We start from the raw sequence: 24,249 nt of genomic DNA on the forward strand, positions 1-24,249 counted from the left end.
TTTCTCTGGCATGCAGTACTGGATGAGCAGAAATTTCCACTAATTAAATATTGGTAGGACTGAAGCCATTTTTTCTGTGCCCACTCCAAACTCCATTCCCAAGCTACTAAATTCACCCACGACTCTGCATGATCTGAGATTAAGCCAGTCTGTTCACTACCTTGAATGTTTCATTTGTTCTGGAGTTGAGATTCTGATGTCATATTTGTGTTATTCCTAATATTGCCTTTTTCCTTCTCTAGCATAGTTTAATTTTCCTATCTATGTTCACCTACTGCTGAAATCTTCACCTCCGTTACCTCTAAACTTGAATATTCCAACACACTCTGGCTGGTCTCTCTCACTCTGCCCTTTGTAAACTTGATGTCATTCAAAACCCTACTGTACGTAAATTAACCCACTGTAAGTCCTTTTCTACCAACTTTTTGATCACTGATCTCAATTGACTCCCAGTCAAACAGGGCCGTGATTTTAAAATGCTCATTCTAGTTTTCAAATGTTTTCATGGCCTTACCCTCGCTATCTCTGCACTCACCTGAAGACCTTAGAATATACTACTTGTGCGTTCCCAGTCATAAATTCTGCATCATTGGTGGCTGTGTGTTAAGTTATCTGGACCCCAATCTTTGGAATTCCTCCCCACTCTACTCTCTCTACTTCTCCATCTTGCTTTTCTTTAAGACAGTTTTTAAAACTTACCATTTTAATCTAGTTTTTGGACATCTAATCTAACATCTACTGTGTGATTCATGTTATACTTTGCTTTATAGTACCCTTATGAAACATCTTCTGTTTCATTGTTTCAGTATGTTAAAAGTCTTATACAATAAGTGTAAGATGTTAAAAGTACACCTGAAATTTCACATACTGATATATTGTCTGAGCTTTATTCAATCCTAAATATCTGCTATGCTATCTTGGCTACATATATGAATTTGGATATTGTGTTTATTTAATGTGTCATTTGGTGGTTAATAATGTTATACTCCAAATTAATGTTTTTGGGGAATCTCTAGACATGAGGATCTACATCCAGGAATACTAATGATCTGAGTGAAGCCATGTGATAGTGGCATCAAAGATGGAACAATATAGTGGAAAGCTGATTGGAGCCAGTAGTGAAATATATTGTCCAAGACTGCTTTAAGAAATAAGAAATATGATATGGTATTGTTAGCCAACAAATAGAAGAGATGCCATGATGTTGGTGATAGATTTTAAGATGCTTGTAAAGGATCTTCCTCCGTGTAAACTGTTCACAAAGCCTATCCATAGGTTAGATTCAATAACTAGCCCTCTTTCAGGACGGAAACCTTCAGAGAAAATTAATATCTTCTCCTGATTGCTATGCTGGATACAATCAAAATGATGAAATTTGAATATTAGCTGTTCAGGACCTATATTTGTCTCCTGTAGATCTCAAGAGTAGCATTTTGCTTCTTTATTCAGCCACTGGAGCATTTACATGCACAAAACACCTGCCTTTAGAATTGAGGAAGATGTTCTGAATCAATATGTTTATATTCAATATGGCACAGATCAAAATTCATAAGTAATTTCTTTACATTTCTCTTCTGCAGGCAGCAAGCTTTGTTCCATGTTTTAGCTGCTTATTCCATGTATAACACGGTATGTTTTTTGTAGCCTGTATTTTAGATGAGATTTCAAAGCTGTTGTTGCTTTTCTGGTTCGTATTGATTTTCTGAAAAATATGAAATGTAAAATGCTTTTGTTATGAAACCAATAAAGATGATTTTTGTAATGCACAGTTATAATAAAGTGATTGTTGAAATGCCTGATTTTGAAACAATGGGTGGTGTCAGGGAGGGAATAATTCAGTGTGAAGGATATTTGAAGGAAAACCTTTCTTTAAGTCTTTTTTAGCATTTCATCTTTTTTGAAAGAATTTAATGCTGCCAGGTGGATATTCATTGTGAACATAAGATTCTTCGATATTTTTTTTCTTCAGTAATCATGCATTAAAACATGTCACCGACATTTGTTTTGTGGAGTGATGATGAGACAGAATCGTCTGGATTCTAATCCATTTTGTTCAATAACTTTGCAAATATGTAGTAAGTGAACCTCAGCAAGGCACTTCTAGCTCATAAGGACCTCCTTCAGCCTAACAGATCCATGTACATATTTATGCTGTGCACAAGCCTCTTCATTTTCCACTTCAATCCTCAATGAAAGCTCAACAATCCTTTACTCCATCTTTCCCTTAAATATATCTATGTTATTTGTATTAATACATTCATGTTTCACCAGTTTGGGAGTGATTAGGCAAAAGGTATTCCACATCTTAGCTGCAGTTTTTGCTAACCAGGTTTCTCATGAAATGTGCACTTTTTTTGTTACTGACTATTTATTTGGCTCCAACTCTGGCCTCCTTTGCAAGTGGAAGAACCAGCTCTATGTATTATATCAAACTTTTTCATAATTTTGAACAAATGTAATCACTTTACCCTGTCTCTCATAGAATAATCCCCAGCCTGCAGTTTCCCTTGGGCTCAATTCTGCCATTGTTATAATTCTTTTTCACCTTTAATAGTAGCCATAGGTGCAAATCCTTTTTTTATAGAGGCCAAACTGTTCACTGTGTAATAAATGGTATAATTACATAAGTTTAGCATCACTTTGTTATAGATCAGTCTCTCCAGAAATAAGCTGCAGCCCTTTGTTGCCTCTTTTTTTTAAATCACCTTTTTTTTATGACCTGTGTCACCACTACTACAGGGTTTGTGCATCTGACACGTGTTTGTTGCTTACATCTTATTCCTACCAAAATGTTTTTACCTCTCCATAACCTAGCACCTAAGTAATTAGGAAGACTAATGGAACATTGACCCTTATTTCAAGGGATTGGAGTATAAGAGTAGGGAAGTCTTACTATATTGTACAAAGTGCTGATGAGACCACATCCGGAGTACTGTGAGCAGTTTTGGACCCCTTACTGAAGGAAAGATGTCATTACATCGGAGGGAGTTCAGAGAATGTTCACTAGGATGTTCTCCAGTATGGAGAGATTGCCTTATGAGCAAAGGCTAAACAGGTTAGGACTCTGTTTACTGGAGTGTAGAAGAATGAGAGATGATCTCAATGAAACATGTAGAATTCTTAAGGGGCTTGACAGGATAAATGCTGACAATGTTTTTCCTCATGGGAGTGACTAGGACCAGAGGGTGGAGTCTCAGAATAAAGGGCACCAATTTAAGACTAAGACAAGGAGAAAATTCTTCTGAGGTTTGAGAGTCTTTGATATTACTTATCACAGAGAGCTGTGGGGAGCAGAGTCCATGTATACATTTAAGTCTGAGATAGATAAATTCTTGATTAGTAGTGGGAGAAAGGTCAGGCATGAAGAATATCAGGATCTGCCATGATCCTGTTGAATGGCAGAGCAGGCTCGAGGAGCTGAACAGGCTACTTCCATTCTTATTTCATATTGTTTTACGGTCTAATCTGCGTTGAAGTTCATTTGTCAGTTATGTATCTATTCTGCCAATTTATTCATGTCTTCCTTTATAACTATATCACATATTTTGATAGTGTACAAATTTTGAAATTGTGCTTCTGTTTTATGAGCCCAAGTCATTTAACCAAATAGTGAACAATAGTGATCGCAGCACCATTCCATATGGATCACCACTTGGGACCATTTGTCAATCTGAGTAACTAAGTTTAAACCTAATTCTCAGTTTTGGAACCAGCTTTCTATTCAGTTTGTCCTCTGATTCCTTGTGCTTTGACTTGGTTATTAATCCATTATATAGCTCCTTGACTTTTTGGAAATCTAAATACATTATGTCTGCAGTGTTCCCTTTGTTTTCCTTTCTTGATTTAAAGACTTCATGAAGGTTCATCAAGCCGGTGCTCCCCTTTGTTTCTCAAGCTGTTTCTCAATTTCTAAACATTTTTCTGCAGCACCTTGGATTGGAAATTCCATTATCTTCCCTGCCATTGGCTGAGGTTACCATGAAGGGCTTTTTTTTTCTTCAACCTCTCTCCTCAGCTGAGGCATGGTGACCCTCAAGTTAAACTACCATCAGTGGTCTCTATTGAGGGAGCAGCCCTGTGGCCAGTAGGACTATGGCAACTTTACCAAGCTATTAGTGGATCATTTCATTCTTTTGTCTGTGTGAATCTATCATCTGTCCCTCCATCTACTACTATTCCCTTTCTCGATGAATTTTATATATGCGTACCAGTGCATTGGCATCTTTCTCCTAACTACTTTGAATTTGTGTTGATACAATTCTCCAAACAAGAGATTTTAATCTCATTAGTCTTAATTATATGTGAATATACCAACAAGGAGCCAGAATAGACCATTTGGCTCCTCGAGCTTTCTCCACTGTTTAATAAGACCATGGCTGACTGATTTGTAAATCCATTTTTCCACCTACACTAATCTTTCATCCCTTCTTTGCCAAAAATCATCTACCTCAGCCTTAACAATATTGAAAGATCCTGCTTTCACTGTGTTTTCAGAAAGATAGTTACAAAGAATTTGAAATTTATCTGAGAGAAAATTTAGTTCAATTTGTTTTAAATGGGCAACCTTTGATTTTTAAACAGTGACTGCTACTAATAGATTCTCCCGTGAGAAGAAACACCCTTTGCACATCTGCCTTGTCACGACCCCTCAGGATTTTGTATGTTTAAATCAAGTCTTAATTTTCTAAAGTCCTGCAGATACAAGTCTGGTCTGTAAAACTTATCCTCACAAGACAATTCACCCATTTCAGATATTGATCTAGAAAACCTCTCTGCTGTTTCCAAAGTATCTACATCCTTCCTTAAACGAGGTCTCCAGTTACAAATAGTTCTCCTATAACATGATAGTTGCTTTCTTGCATGACCTCGCGCTATAGGAAATTGCCATTGGAAATCGCTATATCTGTTTGGCAGAAAGTTTGCGTTATCCAAACAGCGTCCACTATTCATCAATCATGTTACAGCCAATTCACGTTAACGAAACACATTATAACAGAACTACCTGCTATACAATACTTCAGATGTGTTTTCACCAGTGCCCTGTATAATTGAAGTATAGCCTCTCTACTTTCAGATTTAATTTTTCTTGCAATCGATGATAACATTCTATGGGAATTATGAATTACTTTTCTGTACTTGCATATTAGTCTTTTGCGATTCATGCTTTAGGATATACAGATCCAACTGCATCTCAGAGCTCTGCAATCTCTCCCCTTTCGGGTAATTATTTTTTATTCTTCCTGCTAAAGTGAACAATTTTGCATTCTCCCGCGTTATACTCCATGTGCCAGACTCCTTCACAACTTTCATCCAATTGATTTATCATAAGCAAATTTAGCGACTATACCTTCGCTCCCTTCATCCAAGTAAAATAATTGTAAAGTGTTGAGGTCTCAGTGCAGATATCTCTCTCACACCACTTGTTTCAAGCAACCTGAAAAAGACCGATTTATACCAACTTTGTACTTCCTGTTAGCCAGCCAATCGCCATGCTAATATGTTGCCCCTCCGACCCCAGTATGAGCTGTGGTTTACCAATTAACCCTGTTTCCTACCTGAAATGTCTTTGTATCATTTTGAATTTTTGCTAACGCCACTTCAGCCATGTTTGATGGACAAGTGAATGCTGAGATAAAATGATTATTTCTGCCATTTTGCTATAATTATCTATGAGTTTGTCATATATGGCTCCCTTAATGATGCTACTGTTATCCTTATGTTTCTTTTGTTTTTGATTATTGAGTACAATGCTGTTTCTTTTTTATGTGCTTCAGTAATGTAGTATTATAGGTTTTCTTTGCCTTCCTTTATTTGTTAAATTACCTGACACTAATTTGGTATCTTTTCCAATAGTTAAATGTAACACTCTTTGTAAATCTAGTTGTGTAACTATGTTTCAGAGATAGTAGGAACTGCAGATGCTGGAGAATCTGAGATAACAAGGTGTAGAGCTGCATGAACACAGCAGGCCAAGCAGCATCAGAGGAGCAGGATGTTATTTGTTTATGCACTGCTATCCTTTAGCAGAAGTTCACATTTTGACAGCCAGTAACACTTCTGGTACCTCTATTACATTGTATGCAGAAACAAGTTTTGCAAACTGCTGAATTTTCTGATGCCTTGATTATAGTATGTATTAGACTTGAAAAGGAAATTAACAGCTGTTCCCTTTACATTGGTTCCCTTTCTTAATGTATATATTTCATAAATGGTTATGAATGATGTAATTCCAAATAAAATTTTATAATTTAAACATCCAAACCTCATTAATTTCCTTAAAAGGTAATGAATAAATTCCCTCTAAGTAACTAGCTTACCCTTTTTTCATTTTATTCAATTCCAGGAAGTGGGTTACTGCCAGGGAATGAGTCAGATCACTGCACTGCTTCTTATGTATCTGAATGAAGAAGATGCCTTCTGGGCACTTGTGAGACTATTGTCTGACTCGAAACATAGTATGCACGGTAAGATATTTCTGATGAGTTAATTTTGTTTTTAGAAAATCTGTCTACTATAATTGAGGAAAAGACATGAATGACCTTATTGAGCCAACTTTGAAGTTTTTGTCTGCATTATTTATAGTGGATCACTTCCTCAGATTGTGATTCATGTACAATCAGATACTGTGCTTCAAAATGCTATCTCTTGTCTGATTAACAGGGCCTTTCAGTGTGTTTATGATACATCAAACATTTCGCTTTCTCAACAATAACACGACTGTTGTGCTCAGTTTCCACCTCATTAGCCTCCACATCTGCCAGATCATCATCTGCATTTTATATTACTTTCAAATGTGATCTAATCCCCGTGTCTTGGCAATTTCTTATAAAACAATAGTGGTTTGCCGTTAGTTTCTTTCAATACATTGTTAAGGGCACCATTCTTTATGCACAAGAAAGCAATGCGTTTATTTGTGCTTTCTCTAGTCTCTGCACCCTTCGTTGTGTCGTTGACACACATTAATTTTCTCAAATTATGCCATGTAGTATTAAAAAGGACAGAATCAGATCATACATTTGTCCATTCCTTTGTTTTCTATCCCTGTTTCCAAGGGTTGGGCCATTGACTTCTGCAGGATGGCTTACCAGGAGACACTTTTGCTTTTACCATGAGCCATCAAGCATATTGGAAGGTTTTTACATGCTGATTATCAGCATGTTTGACCACGTTACAAGCATGGCAAACAAATCTTGACATGTGACTTGAATCTGGAGCTTCTGGTCCAGCGGTAGCAATGCTACGACTGTGTACAAGACCTCTTAAAATGTATGTAAACACTCAATGTGGCAAATACGTTTCCTGAGATACAGGTGCAAATAGCCATGTGGAAGTCATGTACTGGCAGTAATTGAAACAAGACTTGAAATAGTTAAGGACTGGGCATTTGATATTCACTGTACACAATATTGATAAAAGATGAGGGGGATAAAGAAGGTGGATGGCAGTTCTGATTGGATAGGACATTATGGCATCTGAATTTATGAAATGTGCTCTGGAGAACTTTCTTGTCCACAATGTCCTTGATTCAACTAAGAAGGAGACATTGCTAGATCTGGTGCTGGAAAATGCAGTGTACAATTTGGATGATAAGACATTCGGCCCATCAAGTCTGCACTGCCGTTTGATCACGGCTGATATGTTTCTCAACCCTCTTCTCCTGCCTTCTTCTATAACCTGTTGATGCCCTTACCAATCAAGAACCTAGCTATCTCTGTCTTAAATACACTCATTGACTTGGCCTCCACAGCCCTCTGCGGCAACGAGTTCCACAGATAAACCACCTTCTGGCTGAAGAAATTCCTCCTCCATCTCAGTTCTAAAGTTTTGTGCCTTCACCCTGAGCCTGTGCCCTCAGGCCCTTGTCTCTCTCTTATGATTGGAAACATCTTTTCCACATCTACTGTATCCAGGCCTCTCAATATCCTGTAAGTTTCAATCATCCCTCCCATCCTCCTAAACTCCATCACTTACAGATACAGAGTCCTCACCTGATTGGCAATGGGATGGTATCCTCAACAGCACGATGTCAGGTGCGAGACTGGAAGGAGAAACAGTAATCAGAAATAGCAAGTTGAAGAGACAGGTCAGGCTGGAACAGGACAGGAGCAAGGACTGCTTGTTGGATTAAATTGCATCTATTTCAATGCAAGAGGGCTGACAGGTAAGACTGATGAACTCGCAGTGTAAATAGGTACACAGTCTTAAGATATTATAGCCATTACAGAAACATGGCTAAGGGAGGGTCAGGACTGGCAGCTTAGTGTGCCAGGGTACAGGTGCTTTAGGCAGGACAGAGGCGGACGAAAGAGGGGAGAAGGAGTGGCATTTTTGATTTGAGGGGAGTATCACAGCAGTATTCAGAAAAGAAATAACTGAGGAATCGTCCAGTGATATTTTGTGGGTGGACCTAAAAAATAAGAAGGGGATGGTGATGTTATTGGGGTTGTACTATAGGCTCCCAAATAGTCAACAGGAATTAGAGGAACTAATATGCAAGGAGCAATAGGGTTGTCATAGTGGGGAATTTTAATTTTCCTAACATAGACTGGTACTGCCGTTGTGTTAAGGGCTTAGATGGGGTGGAATTTGTTAAATGTGTTCAGGAAAGTTTCCTCAAGTGGTCTGTAGAGAGTCCTACTCGGGAAAGGGCGAAACTCAACCTACTCTTGGGCAATAGGGCAGGACAAGTGACAGTGGGGAGGCGCTTTGGGACAAGTGACCATAGTTCTATTAATTTTAAAATAGATATGGAGAATGACAAAACTGGTCCACAAGGTCTAGTTCTAATTTGGGGCAATGCAAATTTTGATGGAATTAGACAGGAGCTTGCAGGGGTTGATTGGAGTAGTTTGTTTGCAGGCAAAGGGACTTCTGGCATGTGGGAGGCCTTTAAAAGTGTGAGACCTAGAGTTCAAGGTCTATATGTTCCTGTGAGGGTGAAGGGCAAGGTTGGCAGAAGTAGGAAACCCTGGATGAAAAAGATATAAAGGCTTTGACCAGAAAAAAGGAGGCAGCTCAGGTACAGGCAGCTGGGATCAAGGAAATCCTTGGAGATATATAGAGGATACAGGAGTTTACTGAAGAAGGAAATCAAGAAGACAAAAGGGGGTACGAGAAGATTAGGGTGAGTCCAAAGAGATTCATCACGTTTATTAAAGGAAAAAGAATAACTAGAGAGACAATAGGACTCCAAGGACCAAAGTGGACATATATGTGTGGAACTGTAGGTGATGGGTGAGGTTCTCAATGAATACTTCTCCTCTGTGTTAACGGTGGTGAAAGACATGAAGACTTGGGAACTTGGGGAAGTTAATGGTGATATCATGGGGACAGTCTGTATCAAAGTAGAGGAGATGTTTGAAGTATTAGAATGTACGAAGGTGGATAAATCCCCTGGTCCTGATTCGATATATCCAAGAACTCTGCAAGAGGCTAGAGAAGAAATTGTAGGGGCCCTGGCTGAATTTGCATTACTGTTAGCCACAGGTAAGGTTCCAGAAGACTGGAGCCTAGCGAATGTTGTGCCCTTATTCAAGAAGGGTTGCAAAGAAAAACCTGGGAATTATAGACCAGTAAGCTTAACATCTGTGGTAGATAAGTTACTTGAGAAGATTCGGAGGGATAGGATATACATGCATTTGGAAAGACAGGGTTTGATTAGGAGTGGTCAGCATGGCTTTCATGTGGGGGAGATCATGCCTCACAAATTTCTTAGAGTTCTTTGATGAAGTGACCAGGAAGGTTGGTGAGGGCAGGATGGTAGACATAGTCTGTATGGATTTCAGGGTTCTGAGGAAGGATCACCAATCCCGAAACGTTAACTATGATTTTTTTTTTTTCTTCACAGATGCTGCCAGACCTGCTGAGCTTTTCCAGCAACTTCTGTTTCTGTTCCTGATTTACAGAATCTACATTTCTTTCAGTTTTGGATTTCAGTAAGGCCTTCGATTAGGTTCCACATGGTAGGCTGCTCTGGCAGGTTAGATTGCATGGAATCCAGGGAGAGCTGGCAAATTGGATACACAATTGGCTTGATGGTAGGAAGTAGAGAGTAATAGTGGAAGGATGCTTGGTCGACTGGAGGCCTGTGACTAGTGGTGTGCCTCCGGCTTCAGTGCTGGGCCCATTGCTGTTTGTTATCTATATCAATGATTTGGATGAGAATGTACAAGGCATGATTAGTAAATTTGTGGATGACAGTAAAATAGGCTGTATCGTGGACAGTGAGGAAGGTTATCGGAAATTGCAGCAGGATCTTGATTAGCTGGGGAGGTGAGCTCAGAAATTGCAAGTGGAGCTTAACATAGATAAGTGTGTTGGATTTTGGAAAGTCAAACCTAAGGAGGAGTTTCATGGTGAATGGTAGGGCCTTAACGAGTATAGTGGAACAGAGGGACCTTGAAGTTCGGGTACATGGTTCTCTGAAAGTGGAGTCACAGGTAGATAGGGCAGTGAAGAAAGCTTTTGGCACACTGGCTTTCATCAGTCAGGGCATTGAGTACAGAAGTTGGGAAGTTATGTTACAGTTGTACAGGACGTTGGTGAGGCGCACTTGGAGTATTGTGTTCAGTTTTGGTCACCTTGCTATTGGAAGGATGTTATTAAACTGGAAAATGTGCAGAAGAAATTTACACGGATGTTGCCAGGACTCGAAGGACTGAGTTAGAGGGAGAGGTTGGACAGCTAGCACTTTTTTCTTTAGAAAGTAGGAGACTGAGGGGGGATCTTGTAGAAGTGTGTAAGATCATGAGAGGCATGGATGGGCTGAATGCACTCAGTCTTTTTTCTCCCAGAGTTAGGGAATTGAGGACTGGAGAGCTCCAGTTTTGGTTAAGAGGGGAGAGAATGCATGGGAACCTGAGGGGCAACTTTTTTTTTTAAACAGGGAGGGTGGTATGCATATGGAATAAGCTGCCAGCAGAAGTAGTTGAGGCTGGTGCATTGACAACGTTTAAAAGGCGAATACTTGGATAGGAAAAGTTTAGAAGCATGCGGGCCAAGTGCAGGAAAATGGGGTTAGCGTGGATGGACATTTTGGTTGGCCTGGACCAGTTTGGGCCGAAGGGCCTGTCTCCCTGCTATATGACTCTATGTCTCTATAACTGCTCCTCATGTGGCAAGCCCTTCATCCCCAGCATCATTCTTGGAAATCTTCTATCGACCTCCTCCAAAGGCAGCACATCCATCCCTAAAACTGCTCACAATATTCCAAATGCAGTCTGACCAGAGCTTTATACAGCCACAACAATACATCTCTGCTGTTCCATTCTAATCCTCTTGAAATGAATACAAACACTGCATTTGGCTTCGTAACTGCCAATGGAACCTTCATGTTAACCTTAAGGCAATCCTGAACTAGGACATACAAGTCCCTTTGTGCATCAGATTTCCAAAGCCTTTCGCTGTTTAGAAAATAGTTTATGCCTCCATTCTTACTGCCAAAGTGCATAACCTGCCACTTTCCCAAATCTGTAACTTCTTTGCCCACTCTCGCAGCCTGTCCAAGTCAATCTGCAGCCTCCCCAGTTCCTCAGCAGTACCCATCCCGCTACCAGCAAGTTTAGCTACAGTGTCCTCAGTTCCTTTCAGTACGATGTGGAGCTTAGAATATCTTAGAACCCCTGCAGTATGGAAACAGGCCCTTCAGCCCAACACGTCCACACCGATCTTCAGATCATCACACCCAGATCCATCCCTCCACAACGCAACCTGAAACTACATCTTTCCTGCTCCTCTGATGCTGCCTGACCTGCTGTGTTCCTCCAGCTCCACACTGTATTGAGTCTGACTCCAATATCTGCAGTTCTTGCTATCTCCTCAGTTCCCTTGTCCAGATTGTTGATGTGTAACGTGAATAGTTGTGGTTCCAGTATACACCCCGTGAATGCTGCTTGTCACTGACTGCCATCCGGAAAATTACCCCTTGATCTCTAATCTCTGCCTTCTGGCTGTCAGCCAATTCTCTGTCCATGCCAGTACCTTGCCCCTAATAGCATGGGCTCTTAGCTTATTTAGCAGCCTCCTGTGTGGCACCTTATCAGTGGTCTTGTGGAAATCCAAATAGATCCCATCTACTGGCTATCCTAAAAGATTTGTCAGGTATGACCTCCACTTGACAAACTGTGCAAACTCAACCCTATTTTACCATGCACTTCCAAGTCCTCCACAAACTCGTTTTTAACAATGGACACTGAAATCTGACCAACAACTGAAGTCAGGCTAATCAGTCTATAGTTTCCTGTCTTCTGCAACCCTTCCTTCTTAAACGGGGATGTTACATTAGCCAGCAGGTCTGGCAGCATCTGTGGAGAAGAAAACAGAGTTAACGAGTTCTGAGGAAGGGTCACCGGATCCAAAACATTAATTCTGTTTTCTCCTCCACAGATGCTGCCAGACCTGCTGAGTTTTTCCAGCAACTTTGTTTTTGTTCCTGATTTACAGCATCCGCAGTTCTTTTGGTTTTTATTATGTTACATTAGCCATTTTCCAGTCCTCTGTGACTCTCCCTGACTCCAGTAATTTCTGAAAAATCACCACCAATTCCTCCACAATCTCCTCAGCTATCTCCTTCAGACTCTGGGGTATACCCCATCTGGTCCAGCTGATTCATCCACTTTTAGATCTTTCAGCTTCCCAAGCACCTTCTCCTTAGTAATGGCTACTACACTCACCTCTGCTCCCTGACTCTTGAAGTTCTGGTATGCTGCTGGTGTCTTGCACTGTGAAAATTGATGCAAAGTACCTGTTCAGTTCCTCTGCCATTTCTTTGTTCTCCATTACTACTTTTCCAGCCTCATTTTCCAATGGTCCAACATCCATGCTTGCTTGTCTCTTACCTTTCTATATATCTAGAAATACTCTTGCAATCTTCTTTTATATTACTGGCTAGCTAACGCTAATATTTCATCTTCCATCTTTATTGTTTTCTTTTTCAGTTATCCTCTGCTGGTTTTTAAAGGCTTCCCAATCCTCTGGTTTCCCACTAATCTTCTCCACTGTGCTTTTTCTTTTGCTTTTATACTGCCCCCTGACATCCCTGGTCACCTTCGGTTGACTCATCTTCCCCTTGGTATGTTTCTTCTTCGTTGTAATTAATTTCTGTCTTGCCTCCCAAATTATCTCAGAAAATCCTGCCATTGCTGCTGCCTGCTAGGCTTCCATTCCAATCAACTCTGGCTAGCTCCTCCCTCATCTTTTTACTTCCCTTTACTCAATTGTAATACCGTTACATCTGATTCCACCTTCTCCCTCTCAGACTGCAGCGCAAATTCTTTCATTTCATGGTGACTGCCCACGTGTTCACCTTCAGCTTCCTGATCAAGTCTGCCTTATTACACATCACCAAATCTAAATTGCCTGATCCCTTAGGCTCTAACACAAACCACTCCAAAAAATCATCTCAGAGACATTTCACTAATTCCTTTTCTTGAGATCGGTTACCAACCTGATTTTCCCTGTCCACCTGCGTATTGAAGTCCTCCATGATTGTTGTAGTAGTGCCTTTGCTACATGCCTTTTCTATCTCCTGATTTATTTTTTTCCCCACAGCCTGACTATTGCTGGAACACCTGTACACAACTTTGTCCATGATCTTTTTTCCTTTATGGTTCCTCAACTCTACCCACACAGATTCTATGCCTTCTGATTCTATATCACTTCTTCCAATTAATTTAATTTCATTTCTTTTTAACAAGGTAATGCTTGGTCCCCTCAGCCCAGTTGCTGCCCTTTTGATAGGGTATGTATCTTCGGACATTTAGTCCTCAGCTGTGATCCCCTTGCACCAACATCTCTGTGATGCCCACATCATACCTACCAATTTCAAACTACGCTAGAAGCTCATTTATCTTGTTTCATATATTGTATGCATTTAAGTACAACCCCTCCAGTCCTGTGTTGACTATTACCCCTCTCATTGTCATCCCCATACCTGCTATGCCTGAAGTTAGATTCCTGACCTTTTCCATACTCTCTGTCAAAATACATGTTCTGGACCAAGTGTCTATGAGGAACCTTTAGGTAAAATTGATCATTGGGAATCTAAACTTCAAGGTATAATGGAGAAGACCAAGAAGCAAGCTATTGTGGAACTTCTAAACTGGGAGACAGCTAACTTCTGTGGGTTGAGGAGATCTAGCTAGGGTAGGATGTAACTAAAGACTGACAAAAGCTGTAGCAGGATAGTGGGTTAACTAAGGAATTTATAAATAAAAGCTGGACGCATCCCAAAAAGAGACAAAAGTAGGGAACTAAAACCAATGTTCCTTGGGTGATGAGAGAGTTGCAGAATATGATGAAACAAATTTGCATGTAATCAGGTTTTTCAGGCAAGAACCAGACCAAATGTAGTAAGCTGATAGGGGAAACAATAGGAAAAAAGTACTAGCAAAGACTGATATTGGGAGTGGATTGTCTGTTAATGTAAAAATAAGTTAAAAGATCTTCTTCTTTTATGGAAGTAGAAAATGGTAGTAAGTGGTGGAGTGAAGCCTATTCCAAACATAGAGGTTGATATCCACTGCAAGGTGTAGGACAAGCTTAGAAAATTAAGTACTTCATATTGGTGTTTGTTAAAGGAGATGATGCTGGGAAAACATCTGTAGAAATGATGATGCTCGAGGTAATGGTTAGGGTGAAGGTTAATTGACAGGATTACTAGATATGATGGTTATGCTTAAAGTGAATAGGTCATGTGATGCCAGATGGTTTGTATTTACACGGTTGGTTTTGATTCGGAAGGCAATTTCAAGTAAAAGCAGAAAATGGAAATATTCCACGTGTCTGACAACATCTGTGAACACACACAAGTAGTTGTTATGTTTCGGGTCAGTGCCCTCTCAGCAAGACTTTGATTATTTCTGATACATCTGGGATGTTTTTGTCCTTGTCCTCCTTCATAAGGACATTGCTGAAGTCATCAGATAGAAGTATCCTGACATTTCGTTTCTGTGATGATCTGCCTCCAGCAGTACCATGGCATCTCATTTTAAAAATCAGGATCAGGAATATTCTTCAGCCAGGTTTAGTGATTTGTTCTTTTGATTTATGACATAATCTGGATTCATGAATGAATATACTTAGCTGAGAACAACCCTGCTCATCAGATATTCACAGTTGCCATCTTTTTCAAGTTATCTGAATGAAGATTTGGCCATTGTTAAAATGAAGCTGTACTGCATATGGATGAGTTGAGAAGGTTAATGAAAATTATTACTACATAATTTCTGTCAAAAATGATGTGAAGTAATTTCCAAGGTGGTAAGTTGTACTGTGACAGATGCAAGGCACTCACTTTTACTTGAGATGAAGCTAACCTGATTAATGTATTTGTCAACTCAATGCAGTTATAACACTTTAGACAAAATTCTCGCAATGGTTCTTTGCAGAGCAGACTCTCAGCTTCATCTGTGCTGCAATGAAAGGGATATGTCTGAAGATGGTTGCATGTCTGCAGAGATTATTTAATGCAACAAAAACCAAAATTCTTGGAGAAACTCAGCAGGTCTGGCCGCATCTATGGAGAAAAATCAGAGTTGACGTTTCAGGTCCAGTGACCATTCTTCAGACCCTTGTTTACTGGATGCGAAACATTAATTCTGCTTTCTCTCAACAGATGCTGCCAGATTTGCTGAGTTTCTCCAGCAATTCATATTTTTGTTTCCGATTTCCAGCATCTGTAGTTTTTGTTGAATTTTAGAGATTATTTAGTAGTTTGGGGTTGGGGGTTGGTTGTCGGGGATGGGGGTGGCGTTATTCATGATTGGGTAGGTTTGTAGGTATTGGGGAAGATGTTGAATTGAATGGAAGACCATTGGGAAGCTTGACAAGTTTCCTGTAACCCTGTTTCTGCACTGTAAAAAAAGAAGACTCAAACCCCAGGACGAAGGAGTTTAAATTTAGATGGAAGGCAAAATATCAAACCTTCTCAAAATGATTTTTAAAAGCCAGGGCTTTTATCATAATTTGACATTTCATATGCAACCAACCTTGGAAAGAGTAGTTTTATGATCGTATGAAATTTTTAAAACAAAAGAATTACTCATTTAACAACTCACTTTCTTTAATGGTTTTTAGAGTGAGACTAAGTTTAAAAATTAAAAATTTCATCAGTTTGTTGATTTTTAATTGATTGTATTTATAAGGGTGTAAACTTGTACATCACTTTTGGATTTTCATGTTTAAACATACATCTGGACTTGAATTCTGTTAGTTTCAGTAAAACGATAACAGCAAACACTGACTGTTTTGCCATTGCAGCTCATGAAAAATCTGGATGTAGTTTTAATTGAGTATTTCATTGAAAGTAAAATATTACATCATATTGATGCATTTAACAGGAAGCTAGAAAAACACCAGAGAAAGGGAAGAGTATGTGTTCATGGAGTTAGTTAAAGAATAGTACACGGAAACCTGTGTAGAGCAATAAATACTGACATGAACCAGTTGCACAAAATATCTAGTTCCTATGCAATTAATCTTTTCTGCTTCATTTCAAACTATTAAGAGGAGACCCAATTAAGTATTCAATATTTTGATTACATCTTCAAGAGCAAGTTGCTTTCAAAAATAATTGACAAAAATGTAAGGCAAGAAATGGGAGTTTTTTTCATGACAGGGCTGCTGAAATGTAGAATGTGCTACTTGAAAGAGTGGCATGAGTAGATTCTGCAGAAACTGTCCAAAGACCATTGGACATGCACTTGAGGACAGGTAATTTGCAGGGTCATAGAGGAAAAATGCTAGAGTAGGGGGACTGTATTAGAAAGCTGTTTACAATAATTCACTCAAGCATGATTGGTCAAATTGCCTATCTCCTTGCTTTTGGATTCCAACAAAAACTAAATCAAGATGTTATGGTCAGTGTCATTTAACACAATGCAAATGTCATGAAGAGTGTAGTACGTTAAAGCAGCACTTAATAGTTTTCAATTCTGGATAGTCAAGAGGTACTGAAGACATGTTATGAGAATATACTTAAGTTGAGGGAAATTTATATTCTTTTGGAGTTCCATCTCCTCGGAATCAAGGATACAATTTGCTTTCTCTCGTTAGACTGTCAAGCTGACACATCTACATTTTGTTGCATAAATGAGCTTTCACAAACAAATGATTTCTCCATACAAAGGATGCAGTTTTATTATTTCAAGTTGCCATGATACAGTGCTTTCCAGGTTGCCATGTAAAGGCATTTGCGCCTAATAGCTGGATATTTAGAAATGACAAATACATTCACCCAATATCTTACTTATTGCAACTTTAACAGCCAATGCCCAGAGAGTTCAGATGGTTACAGGGTGGTATTAATAACACCAAGATCACAAGTTCAATCACCATACTGGCCAATGCTGCTAGCTAGCTTCCATCCGTAGCTTTAATATTTGCCATTTTCTTTGGAACCACGTTTGGGGCGACACAGTGGTTAGCATTGCTGCCTCACAGTACTAGGGACCTGGATTCAATTCTGCCCTTGGGCAACTTAAACAAAACTTCCAAATGAACAGGCACTTCTATTAGACTGCAGTGAACTCACTAATGGAATTTATAGAGGTGAGTTTGGCAATTTTGGTTAAGTTCGCAATGACTTACATAATGCTGTAGGAGCTATTTTAAATGATGAGGAATCCAGTGAGATTGAATATTTACAACATGAATCCCATTTCTTGTAAATGTTGGATCATGAATTGCTTATCATTGTATTTCAACAATTTTCCGCTTTTTATTTCATATTTCTGCACTTGGGATATTCTGCTTCTTTCTATCTTATGTTTTCAAAAAATTATTATTTTAATAGAAGTCAGACTAAGTTGCATCCTAAATGCTATGCAAAATGCTTATCTAATTTTGTTGCCAGAGAATTAAAACTGTACTGACTGTATATTTATTCTTTGTAATACTTTCCTTTTTAGGTTTCTTTGTTCCTGGTTTCCCAAAACTGTTACGGTTTCAAGAGCACCATGATCGGATTTTGAAGAAGTTCATGCCAAAGCTTAAACAGCATTTAGTGAGTATCTTTCAGGTTTGAAGATGTTAAAGATAAGAAACCTTATAAAGATATATTACTTCAACTTTAGCATAACCATGTTATAAGAATAACCATGACATCATTACAATGCAGTTTCATGTTTGTTAGCTTAATTCATTGCCACTGCCTGCCCACTCAAGTGAGCGTAAAATATCTTAATGATATTTTCCTAATCAACCTGATCAGAGATGCTTTGATACATATCTGGAGCAGGTGGGACTTGAAACTCGGGTCTCCTGGCTCGGAGGTAGGAACACTACTATTGCATCACAAGAGCCCTTATGAAATATCTTCTCTTGGCTGAGTCTTGAGGTGAAACATCTTAAGGTCATCAAAGAACATAAGAACTAGGAGCAGGAGTAGGCTGACTGGCCCTTCGAGCCTGCTCCGCCATTCAATAATATCATGGCTGATCCTTTCGTGGACTCAGATCCACTTACCCGCGCTCTCACCGTATCTCTTAATTCCTTTATTGTTCGGAAAAAATCTACCTTTTTTTTAAAAACATTTACTGAAGTAGCGTCAACTACTTCACTGGGCAAGGAATTCCATAGATTAACAACCCTCTGGGTGAAGAAATTCCTTCTCAGTTCAGTCCTAAATCTGCTCCCTCTAATCTTGAGGCTATGCCCTCTTGTCCTAGCTTCACCTGCCGATGGAAACATCCTCTCTACTTCTATTTTATCTAATCCCTTCATAATTTTATATGTTTCTATAAGATCCCCCCTCAATCTTCTGAATTCCAATGAATATAATCCCAATCTACTCAGTCTCTCCTCATAAGCCAACCCCCTCAACTCCGGAATCAACCTAGTGAACCTCCTTTGCACCCCCTCCAGTGCCAGTACATCCTTTCTCAAGTAAGGAGACCAAAACTGCACACAGTACTCCAGGTGTGGCCTCACCAGCACCTTGTACAGCTGCAACATAACCTCTCTGCTTTTTATTTCAATCCCTTTAGCAATGAAGGACAAAATTCCATTTGCCTTCCTAATTACTTGTTGTACCTGCAGACCTACCTTCTGTGATTCATGCACAAGGACACCCAGGTCCCTCTGCATAGCAGCATGCTGCAACTTTTTACCATTCAAGTAATAATCCTTTTTACTATTACTCCTACCAAAATGTATGACTTCACATTTATTTACATTGTATTCCATCTGCCAGACCTTTGCCCACTCACTCAATGTATCTATGTTCCTCTACAAAGTTTCACAGTCCTCTGCACACTTTACTTTGTCACTCATCTTAGTGTCATCTGCAAACTTTGACACCCTACACGTGGTCCCCAACTCCAAATCATCTATATAAATTGTAAATAATTGTGGTCCCAACACCGATCCCTGAGGCACACCACTAGTCACTGACTGCCAGCTAGAATAGCACTCATTTATCCCCACTCTTTGCTTCCTGTTAGTCAACCAATCCTCTATCCATGCAATATACTTTACCCTTAATGCCATGCATCCTTATCTTATGCAGTAGCCTCTTGTGCGGCACCTTGTCAAAGGCCTTTTGGAAGTCTAGGTACACCACATCCACTGGGTCCCCATTGTCCACCTCGCTCGTAATGTCTTCATAGAATTCCAAAAGATTTGTCAAGCATGACCTGCCCTTCATGAACCCATGCTGCATCTGCCCAACGGGACAATTTCTATCAAGATGCCTTGCTATTTCTTCCTTGATAATAGACTCAAGCATCTTCCCCACCACAGAGGTTAAGCTAACCGGTCTATAATTCCCCATCTTTTGTCTACTTCCCTTTTTAAACAGTGGCGTCACATTTGCTGTTTTCCAATCTGCTGGGACTGCCCCAGAGTCCAGCGAATTTTGGAAAATTACCGCCAGTGCACCTGCTATTTCTCCCGCCATCTCTTTTAGTACCCTGGGATGCATTCCATCAGGGCCAGGAGACTTATCAATCCTTAGCTCCATTAGCTTGCCCAACACTACCACTTCCGTAATTATGATTGTTTCCAGGTCCTCACCTGCCTTTGTCTCTTTGTCAATTACTGGCATGTTATTAGTGTCCTCCACTGTGAAGACCGATACAAAATACCTGTTCAATGCCTCGGCCATTTTGTCATATCCCATAACTAAATTCCCCTTCTCATGCTCTGAAGGACCATGATACAAGTCCAAGTTCTGTCAATAATATGGATAGTGAGCTTGACTGTAAATCTAAACAGGCTCCACTCACTGTGCTGCAATGCCAGGTCTCAGGATTGTGACAGGTATTACCTAAATGCCTCCTAATGTTTACAAAATGTTCTGAAACAACCAAAGGAAGATTAAATTTAGTTTTGAAAAGATGGACAAATATCACGAACCTGTTTAGAAAATAATTTACTGAGATTTTAATTGGAAAAAAGAACTTGCATTTATATCCTGAGGGAGTCTTTTGATATACTGTAGCTAATTCATTACTTCTGAAGTTGTGTGACTGAAAAGTAGGCAGATAATTCCTAATCAACCTGTTCAGATTTGTCATTACACACCTCTAGACCAGGAGTGTCTTGAATCCAAGCTTTCTCAGGTAAGGACACTACCACTGTGCCACAAGAGCCCTCTGAAAAGTAGATGAACCTGGCAGCCAAACTGCATACAGGAAAGTCCTAGAAGGTCTTATGCAACAAAATGTAGATGTGTAATGTTGAATGATTTAAAGGAATCAATTGAACTCCTTTTTAGTACTTTTTTTAGATGTTGATGACCTCAACTTGGGAGAACTTGCCTGCTGTTTTAAGTAATGCCATGAAATCCTTTTCCATGTATCAGAATAGGAAGATGGGGCCTTGGTTTCATATCTCGTCCAAAAACGGAACTTCTAGCAGTGTAGCACTTCTTCATAATTACATTGAAATATTAGCATGGTTAATGTTGCATGTTCTAAATTTAAACTTTGAACCAGATACGCAGGAGAGTACTCAAGTGAACTCAGCTGATCTGATTAGAATTTATGAAGCAAAAGTTCACATCTTCATGTTTTGCAAACTATGTTGAAACCTGAAATAGAATAGAAGTGTTTTATAGAAGTTGGGTGCTTCTTTGAGATGTATAGTTGTTGCTAAATGGGAAGTAGTTGGCTAAAAAACTGGGGTTCTTTCTAAGTTTCATTGTTGAGTCAGAGGTAGAGTCAGTGAGTACTAGGTTCAGGCCCCATTCCAGAGATGTGGGCACAGTGTCTAGCTTGGTACACTGATATAGTATCGAATGTGTGCTGTGCTGTTGGGACTGCCTTCCAAAGGTGCGACATTAAACCATGGCCATAAAACACTTCACTATAGACTGAAGGATTTTCTTCTAGTCTCCTGGCCAGCAGTTATTCCTAACCAACTTCACTGAATATGATTTTATGCTCCTTTAGTTTGTGGCTGTTTGTGAGACCTTGAGCAAATTGGCTATTTTGTTTCCTGATACATGCCAAAAATGCTTATTTGATTGCAAAGTTCTTTTGGGCATGTTTTATCACAAACAGCACTACATAAATGCAAGTCTGTTAATTGTATAAGCGTTGCTTGGTTGTGTAGAACTCGAATATCACAGAAAAGAGCGACATGTTACTGGAGATTTTCACCTTTCACTTATCAGGAGAGAGGTAAGAATGCCAAATTTCAAACAATCACAGTTTATACCAGAAAAGAAAAATAAGCTGTTTATTTGGCGAATTGACTTGCTTTAACTGAGATACTTCTATGGGGCAAATGGTGAGAAACAATAGATTCTACATGCTTCCAGATAATTCATAAAGGTACAAAGCTTAAATATATGAGAATAAGGGTTTTCAGAAAATGTGTCCCTATCTTTGATTGGTGCTTTTAGCAAATGTAAATGAGCAGCTTGAAAAGCTTGCCTTTCTTAAATTGATTGTCACTGAAACTGCCAGCACATTCAGGATTGTTTAGAAAGTATTGTGCAATCACAGAATTAACATCTAAGAGTACACATTTGCGTAAGGGAAGGCGGAGATGCTGTGGTAATGTCTCTGGACTAGTAATTCAGAACTTGGGTTATCTTGGTGATATGGGTTGGAATTCCATCATGGCAGGCGATAAAATTTGAATTCAATAAATCTGAAAATGAAAAAAACTAGTCTAATGACAACAATGGAACCATTGTCAATTGTCATAAAGGACCATCTGGTTTACTAATGCCCTTTAAAATCTCTCATCCTTACCTTTGTCTGGCCTATGTGTGAATCCAATTATCTGGAGTACCGCATGCAGTTTTGGTCCACTTACTTGAAAAATTTAATCCATTGGAGGCAGTTCAAAGAAGTTTCACCAGACTGATTTCAGAGATGAAAGGCTTGTAGAGGAGAGATTGAACAGGTCAAGCCTTTATGTACTAGAGTTGAGAAGGATGAGAGGAGATTTGATTGAGGTTTCTAAGTTGCTAAAGGGAATGAACGAAGTAGATTTCAAGCAGATGTTTCCCCTTGTGCAGCAATCTAGAATGAGGGGTCATGGTTTTCAGGAAATGGAAAGCAAATTTAAATTGTATCTCTCAAAGGTCATGAATCTGTGTAATTCACTGTCCCATAATGTTGTGGGTGCCAGGACACTGAATAAATCTAAGGAGGAGATAGACAGACAGATTTTTAATTAGTAACGACTTAGTGTTACAGGAAGCAGGCAAGAAAGTGGAGTTGAGGTGAAATGAGATCAGCTATAATGGTATTAAATGGCGGAGCAAGCTTGAAGGGCTGAAATGTCTAGTCATGCTCAGTGTTATGATCTTCTACCCACAGCAATGTAGTTTATACTTAACTGCCTTCTGAAATGGCCTGGAAAGCCACTCTGTTGAATCAGGCCATTACAAAATCTAAAGAAAGCTGTGGAACTAGGCAAACCCTCAGCATTAACTGAGACATTGGAAACTGCAACAGCAAACACCACCCTGCTGATGTTGCAAAACCCTCTTTACCAACATCTGCCAGAATTGGGAAAGTTGTCTTTCAGCCTAGTCAAGCAACAACCTGACATAGTCCTACTCACTGTCTTACAATGAACCAGACAGCACCATCACCCACCAGGAGTGTAAGCACAGTCTTATATAGTTGGGAGGATGTTGCCTTGCAAGATATTGCTGGGAATGGAGGGTTTGAGCTATAGGAAGAGGCTGGATAGGCTGGGACGTTTTTCACTGGAGCATAGGATTTTGAGGAGTGACCTTTACTGAGGTTTATAAAATCATGAGGGGCATAGATAAGGTGAATAGCAACAATCTTTTCCCTAGGATGGATGGGTTCAGAACTAGGCAATATATTTTGAAGGTGAGATGAGAAAATTTAAAAAGGGATCTGAGGGTCAACTTTTTCACACAGAGGGTGGTTTGCATGTGGAATAAACTAGCAAAGGAAGTTGTAGATGCTGATGCAGTTATAACATTTGAAAAACCTTTGGATAGGTACCTGAATAGTAAAGTCTGTGACCAGCGGTGTGGCACAAGGATTGGTGCTAGGCCCACTGCTTTTTGTCATTTATACAAATGATTCGGATGTGAACATAGGAAGTATGGATAGTAAATTTGCAGATGACACTAAAACTGGAGGTGTAGTAGACAGCAAAGAAGGTCACCTCAGAGTACGACAGAATCTTGATCAGATGGGCCAATGGGCTGAGGAGTGGCAGATGGAGTTTAATCTAGATAAATGTGAGGTGCTGCATTTTAGAAAGGCAAATCAGGGCAGGACTTATACACTTAACGGTAAGCTCCAGGGGAGTGCTGCTGATCGAAGAGACCCTGGAGTGCAGACTCATTGTTCTTTGAAAATGGAGTCAAAGGTAGATAGGATAATGAAGAAGGCATTTGGTATGCTTGCCTTTATCGGACAGTGCATTGAGTATAGAAGTTGAGAGTTCGTGTAGCAGCCGTATAGGACATTGCTTAGGCAACTTTTGGAATACTGCGTGCAATTCTGGCCTCCCTGCTGTAGGAAGGATGTTGAGACTTGAAAGGGCTCAGAAAAGATTTATAAGGATGTTCCCAGGGTTGGAGGATTTGAGGTATACGGAGAGACTGAATAGACTGGGGCTACTTTCCCTGGAGCGTCAGAGGCTGAGGGGTGACCTTTATAGAAGTTATAAAATCAAAAGGGGCATGGATAAATAAAAAAGGTTTTTTCCCTGGGGTGGGGAGTCCAAAAATAGGGGGCATCGGTTTAGGAGAGGGGAAGGATATAAAAGGGACCTAAGGGTAATTTTTTCATAGTGGTTGTGCATGTA

General features: G+C 39.7%; 1 protein-coding gene across 4 annotated transcripts in view; it reads left to right on the plus strand.

The window, feature by feature from the left end:
- Positions 1 to 24,249, plus strand: part of usp6nl (USP6 N-terminal like) — a 271,323-nt gene that overhangs the window by 202,189 nt on the left and 44,885 nt on the right. For all 4 annotated transcript variants that reach the window (XM_048610396.1, XM_048610398.1, XM_048610397.1 and 1 more), the window contains exons 9-11: positions 1,581 to 1,629; positions 6,344 to 6,464; positions 17,907 to 18,001. In XM_048610396.1, the coding sequence (XP_048466353.1) occupies positions 1,581 to 1,629; positions 6,344 to 6,464; positions 17,907 to 18,001 (265 nt within the window). The remainder of the gene's footprint in view (positions 1 to 1,580; positions 1,630 to 6,343; positions 6,465 to 17,906; positions 18,002 to 24,249) is intronic.

This window comes from Rhincodon typus, chromosome 22, assembly GCF_021869965.1.
Source record: "Rhincodon typus isolate 14 chromosome 22, sRhiTyp1.1, whole genome shotgun sequence".
Classification (NCBI taxonomy): Eukaryota; Metazoa; Chordata; class Chondrichthyes; order Orectolobiformes; family Rhincodontidae; genus Rhincodon; species Rhincodon typus.